The 6,920-nt window shown below is 56.2% G+C and overlaps 1 protein-coding gene across 1 annotated transcript; it reads left to right on the forward strand.

Annotated features, from left to right (window-relative positions):
• Positions 1-3,193: 3,193 nt before the first annotated feature.
• LOC137309228 (zinc finger protein 391-like) lies at positions 3,194-5,806 on the forward strand (the record flags this gene model as incomplete). Its single annotated transcript, XM_067977490.1, has 2 exons — positions 3,194-3,392; positions 4,755-5,806. Coding segments are annotated over exons 1-2 (1,251 nt in total), but the record flags the coding sequence as incomplete, so codon positions are not given.
• Positions 5,807-6,920: the final 1,114 nt, after the last annotated feature.

Genomic DNA, 6,920 nt, shown 5'->3' on the forward strand with positions numbered 1-6,920 from the left:
GGCCAGTGGGTTTAGTTTGGGGATTGATACAGGGCTAAGGGGAGAGATCGGGGCTGTGGGATTAGTTTGGGGATTGATACAGGGCTATGGGGAGATAGCGGGGCAGTGGGATTAGTTTGGGGTTTGATACAGGGCTGTGGGGTGAGAGCAGGGCAGTGGGATTAGTTTGGGGATTGATACAGGGCTGCGGGGAGAGAGCGGGGCAGTGGGATTAGTTTGGGGATTGATACAGGGCTATGGGGAGAGAGCGGGGCAGTGGGATTAGTTTGGGGATTTATGCAGGGCTATGGGGAGAGAGCGGGGCAGTGGGATTAGTTTTGGATTGATACAGGGCTGTGGGGAGAGAGTGAGGCAGTGGGATTAGTTTGGGGAGTGATCCAGGGCTATGGGGAGAGAGCGGGGCAGTGGGTTTAGTTTGGGGATTGATACAGGGCTATGGGGAGAGAGCGGGGCAGTGAGATTAGTTTGGGGATTGATACAGGGCTATGGGGAGAGAGCGGGGCAGTGAGATTAGTTTGGGGATTGATACAGGGCTATGGGGAGAGTGCGGGGCAGTGGGATTAGTTTGGGAATTGATACAGGGCTATGGGGAGAGAGCGGGGCAGTGAGATTAGTTTGGGGAGTGATACAGGACTATGGGGAGAGAGCGGGGCAGTGAGATTAGTTTGGGGAGTGATACAGGGCTATGGGGAGAGAGCGGGGCAGTGAGATTAGTTTGGGGATTGATACAGGGCTATGGTGAGAGAGTGGGGCAGTGAGATTAGTTTGGGGATTGATACAGGGCTATGGGGAGAGAGTGGGGCAGTGGGATTAGTTTGGGGAGTGATGCAGGGCTATGGGGAGAGAGTGGGGCAGTGGGATTAGTTTGGGGATTGATACAGGGCTATGGGGAGAGAGCGGGGCAGTGGGATTAGTTTGGGGATTTATACATGCTATGGGGAGAGAGCGGGGCAGTGAGATTAGTTTGGGGAGTGATACAGGGCTATGGGGAGAGAGCGGGGCAGTGAGATTAGTTTGGGGATTGATACAGGGCTATGGTGAGAGAGTGGGGCAGTGAGATTAGTTTGGGGATTGATACAGGGCTATGGGGAGAGAGTGGGGCAGTGGGATTAGTTTGGGGAGTGATGCAGGGCTATGGGGAGAGAGTGGGGCAGTGGGATTAGTTTGGGGATTGATACAGGGCTATGGGGAGAGAGCGGGGCAGTGGGATTAGTTTGGGGATTTATACATGCTATGGGGAGAGAGCGGGGCAGTGAGATTAGTTTGGGGAGTGATACAGGGCTATGGGGAGAGAGCGGGGCAGTGAGATTAGTTTGGGGATTGATACAGGGCTATGGGGAGAGAGCGGGGCAGTGAGATTAGTTTGGGGATTGATACAGGGCTGTGGGGAGTGAGCAGGACCAGGGTTCCTGTACCATTGAACTGACTCAGGCTTTTTGGGCCCAATTGCCTCCTCCTGTGCTGTTAACATATCCAGTTCTCCCCGGCCTCCTGGGGCCCATTTTCCTCCCATCATGAACATCACCAGAAAACAGACCTTCTTGTCATTATCTCATTGCTGTTTGCGGGATCTTGCTGTGCACTAATTGCCTGCTGCCACATTACATTTCGAAGTGTTTTGGGATGGCCTGCGTTCCTGAGAGGCGCTACACAAATGCAAATCTTTCTTGCTTCTCTGTTGTCATAAGATTTGGTGGCCGTTTTGATGCGACCCCTTAATATTGAAGATTCTTTTCCAGTCAGTTGTAATGGGAATTTGCTATTTAAAGAGGCATTAATTGAACTCTCCAGTCACATCAGACGGCACATTCCAGCATTAACCGTGAGCAGCACCGCAGGGGACCTGCTGGATAATATCATGAAATTTTGCGAATGTGAGACCCACACAGATTCGTGCATTTCAGTCCCTGTTTCAGATTTTCAGCGTCTGAGGAATTGTTTTCTTTTCAACCAGAATATATTTTGAGTAAATCTGTGCTTAGTTCCAATTTAATCTGTGGGCAAAACACCAATAGATACTGGATTTACTTGTTGCTTTATTAAATTTGCATTTCTTGTGGATGCATTCCTCGAAAGAGTCATCGTTAGTCATTTCAAAAAAAGACACGTTCGTACGGGGAGTAACCCAAGGATATGAGAAAGAACTCCCATTTCTCCAGTGTCCCAAAGCTTCACAGCCAATGGAGTAGAGGAAGTGAGGGACCTTGGAGTGCATGTCTACAGATCCCTGAAGGTAGCAGGACAGGTAGATAAAGTGGTTAAAAAGGCATACGGGATACTTTCCTTTATTAGCCGAGGCCTGGACTATAAGAGCAGGGAGGTTATTCTAGAACTGTATAAAACACTAGTTAGGCCACAGCTTGAGTCCTGCGTACAGTTCTGGTCACCACATTACAGGAAGGATGTGATTGCACTGGAGAGGGTGCAGAGGAGATTTACGAGGATGTTGCCAGGACTGGAGAATTTTCGCTATGAGGAAAGATTGGATAGGCTGGGGTTGTTCTCTTTGGAACAGAGGAGGCTGAGGGGAGATTTAATTGAGGTGTATAAAATTATGAGGGGCCGAGATAGAGTGGATAGGAAGGACCTATTTCCCTCAGCAGAGAGGTCAGTCACCGGGGGGCATAGATTTAAAGTGATTGGTAGAAGGATTAGAGGGGAGCTGAGGAGAAATGTTTTCCCCCAGAGGGTGGTGGGTGTCTGGAACTCACTGCCTGAGAGGGTGGGAGAGGCAGAAACCCTCAACTCATTTAATAAATACCTGGATGTGAACCTGAAGAGCCGTGACCTGCAGGGCTACGGACCAAATGCGGGAAAGTGGGATTGGGCTGGGTGGCTCGTTTCTCGGCCGGCACGGACACGATGGGCCGAATGGCCTCCTCCTGTGCTGTAAATTTTCTATGATTCTGAGCACTTTTTGAAGTGCGCTCACTGTTGTAAGGTAAGAAATTTAAATTTAACATTTTTTTGAAACATGATCTGTTTGTGGCTTGTAGGGGCGTCTCCTTCTGATCAGGGAAATACATTCAGACATTTAGTTTGTTGGTAAAAGTCACTCGGCGTTGGAGAATATTGACCCATGTTTCAGTTTTTTGTTTCCGAGAGGGAGGATTGAGCTAAAACAGCAATCGGTGCGTGGCATTGCTCCGCCGCCCTTTAAAGAGGAGGGAGGGGGGGTTCCACCCACTCGTCAATGGCGACGCCTTTTCCCACAGTGCCCAGCGCGACAGAAAGCGCTGCATCGGTTGAATGGGAGCTGGCAGCACAAAGGAAAGCGGAGCTGAGCCCGGGCATTGCGGGGACTGTGGTGCAGAGAGGCGGCCCCAGTCTGCCCCTGGGTCCCCCCCCTGCCACCTGGAGCCAGCAACCAGGAGAGGACCCTTCAGTTGCAGGTGAGCATTTTCTGGGGCTCTTTCTGCAAAGAGAGGAGGGAGAAAGGGGCTTTTAAGCTTAATCCAGATTGCTATTCTGTTTTGTGCCTTGTTTGCACCTTATGCATCAATTTTCTTTCATTATTTTGATTGACAGTTTGCTAAGGGGGCTAAAAATCTCTCTTTTTTTGGGCAATCAGCAATGCAGAACACTCATGTGAACTTGCTCTGGCCTCCACATCACTGGGAAGCTCCTCCAGCCCTCCCAGATCTCTGCGCTCCTCCAATTCTGGCCTCCCTCCCCGCTCCCTTTGCCCCACCATCGGTGGCCATGCCTTCAGCTGCCTCGGCCCTAAGCTTCGGAATGTCCTTTTTAAAAGGGGGTGCGGGAACAGAGACCTGGGGGTGTGTGTACACAAATCTTTGAAGGTGGCAGGACAAGTTGAGAAGGCCGTTAAACGGGATTTATTAATAGAGGCACAGAGTACAAAAGCAAGGGAGTTATGCTAAACCTTTCTAAAACACTGGTTCGGCCCCAGCTGGAGTATTGTGTCCACTTCTGGGCACTGCACTTTAGGAAGGATGTGAAGGCCTTAGAGAGGGTGCGGAGGAGATTTACTGGAATGGTTCCAGGGATGAGGGACTCCAGTTATGTGGAGAGACTGGAGAATCTGGGATTGTTCTCCTCAGAGCAGAGAAGGTTGAGGGGAGATTTGATCGAGGGGTTCAAAATCAGGAAGGGTTTTGATGGAGTAAATAAGGAGAAACTGTTTCCAGTGGGCAGGAGGGTCGGTAACCAGAGGACACAGATTTAAGGTAATCGGGAAAAGACCCAGAGGGGGAGATGAGGAGAATGTTTTTTACGCAGCGAGTTGTTCTGATCTGGAATTCACTGCCTGAAAGGGCGGTGGAAGCAGATTCAATAATAACTTTCAAAAGGGAATTGGTTAAATATTTATAGGGGGAGAGATTTGCAGGGCTGCGGGGGAGTGTGGGACTAATGGGACAGCTCTCTCAAAGAGCCGGCACAGGCACGATGGGCCGAGCGGCCTCCTGCGCTGTAAGATTCTCCAATCCTAACTAAGTCTCGGATTAGTTGGTCTCACTTCCTGCCTGTCCACATCCCCCGGCCCCGCCATCCATGGCCTTTTTGGGGGGTGCGGGAGTCCCAGATTTCCCCCTCCCCTTTGTGTGAGGAAGTGCTTCCTGACATCACCCCTGAACGGCCTGGCTCTAATTTTAAGGTTCTGCCCCCCCTTGTTCTGGACTCCCCCCACCAGAGGAAATAGTTTCTCTCCATCGATCCAACTGGCAAGTTGACCATTACTTGCCTCCGAGCAAGGACCCGGACTCTCTAATTACCTCGGTGTTTCTTCTTTGCAGGTTTGGGACCCACGGCGCCTTTGGATCCCTGGAAGATGGAGGCAGTGAAGGAATCGGCCGCGTCGCCCGGCCAGGCCGTGCCCGAGGACCCCCCGGGAACCAGCGGGCAGGCGCTGGGCGCCCAGGAGGGGCGCGGCTTCTGGTGCCTCCTGTGCGGGAAGCGTTTCCGCTGGCGCTGCCTGCTGGACGCCCACCTGCGGGTGCACACGGGCGAGAAGCCCTTCGGCTGCCCGCTGTGCTCCAAACGCTTTGGCAAGTCCAGCGAGCTCAGGGTCCACCAGCGGGTGCACACGGGCGAGAGGCCCTTCGGCTGCCCGCTGTGCTCCAAACGCTTCTACCGTTCGAGCCACCTCAGCCGCCACCAGCGTTTTCACACCGGGGTGAAGCCCTTCGAGTGTGGCGAGTGCCCGAAATGCTTTTATACCTCCAGCCATCTCAGCCGTCACCAGAGAGTCCACACCGGCGAGAAGCCCTTTGGCTGTGCCGACTGCGGCAAACGTTTCTACAGCCCCGGCGAGCTGGCGGTCCACCAGCGGGTCCACACCGGCGAGAAGCCCTACGGCTGCGCCGACTGCGGCAAGCGTTTCAACCGGGTGGGCGACCTGACGGTGCACCGGCGATGCCACACAGGCCAGGACCAGCCGGAGTGCGGCGAGTGTCACAAACGGTTCAACCGGCCCAGCGAGCTGGTGGTTCACCAGCGTCTCCACTCGGGCGAGAAACCCTTCGAGTGCGCCGTCTGCGCCAAACGTTTCTACCGTTCCAGTAACCTGATCCAGCACCAGGGGATCCACACCGGGGAGAAACCCTTCGAGTGTCCCGTCTGCAAGAAACGTTTCTACCGTTCCAGTAATCTGACCCGGCATCAACGCAGCGAGGGGCACAGTGAGAAATGTACAGTTACAGTCTGCCCGGCCCCTACTCCCATCTCCCTCTCCCCTTCACTCCCTCTCCCCGCCTCACTCCCACCTCCCTCTCCCCCGCCTCACTCCCACCTCCCTCTCCCCTTCACTCCCTCTCCCCGCCTCACTCCCACCTCCCTCTCCCCTTCACTCCCTCTCCCCGCCTCACTCCCACCTCCCTCTCCCCCGCCTCACTCCCACCTCCCTCTCCCCTTCACTCCCTCTCCCCCGCCTCACTCCCACCTCCCTCTCCCCTTCACTCCCTCTCCCCGCCTCACTCCCACCTCCCTCTCCCCCGCCTCACTCCCACCTCCCTCTCCCCTTCACTCCCTCTCCCCGCCTCACTCCCACCTCCCTCTCCCCTTCACTCCCTCTCCCCCGCCTTACTCCCACCTCCCTCTCCCCCGCCTCACTCCCACCTCCCTCTCCCCCGCCTTACTCCCACCTCCCTCTCCCCCGCCTCACTCCCACCTCCCTCTCCCCCGCCTCACTCCCACCTCCCTCTCCCCCGCCTCACTCCCACCTCCCTCCCCCCCCGCCTCACTCCCACCTCCCTCTCCCCCGCCTCACTCCCACCTCCCTCTCCCCCGCCTCACTCCCACCTCCCTCTCCCCCGCCTCACTCCCAGCTCCCTCTCCCCTTCACTCCCTCTCCCCGCCTTACTCCCACCTCCCTCTCCCCCGCCTCACTCCCACCTCCCTCTCCCCTTCACTCCCTCTCCCCGCCTCACTCCCACCTCCCTCTCCCCCGCCTCACTCCCACCTCCCTCTCCCCCGCCTTACTCCCACCTCTCTCTCCCCCGCCTCACTCTCACATCCCTCTCCCCCGCCTCACTCCCAACTCCCTCTCCCCCGCCTTACTCCCACCTCCCTCTCCCCCGCCTCACTCCCACCTCCCTCTCCCCCGCCTTACTCCCACCTCCCTCTCCCCGCCTCACTCCCACCTCCCTCTCCTCCCCGCCTCACTCCCACCTCCCTCTCCCCCCGCCTTACTCCCACCTCCCTCTCCCCCCGCCTTACTCCCACCTCCCTCTCCCCCCTCACCCCACCTCCTCCCACCTCCCTCTCCCCGCCTCACTCCCACCTCCCTCTCCCCCGCCTCACTCCCACCTCCCTCTCCCCCCGCCTCACTCCCACCTCCCTCTCCCCCGCCTCACTCCCACCTCCCTCTCCCCCGCCTTACTCCCACCTCCCTCTCCCCGCCTCACTCCCACCTCCCTCTCCCCCGCCTTACTCCCACCTCCCTCTCCCCCCGCCTTACTCCC

The sequence above is a fragment of the Heptranchias perlo genome, unplaced genomic scaffold (assembly GCF_035084215.1).
Source record: "Heptranchias perlo isolate sHepPer1 unplaced genomic scaffold, sHepPer1.hap1 HAP1_SCAFFOLD_154, whole genome shotgun sequence".
NCBI lineage: Eukaryota > Metazoa > Chordata > Chondrichthyes > Hexanchiformes > Hexanchidae > Heptranchias > Heptranchias perlo.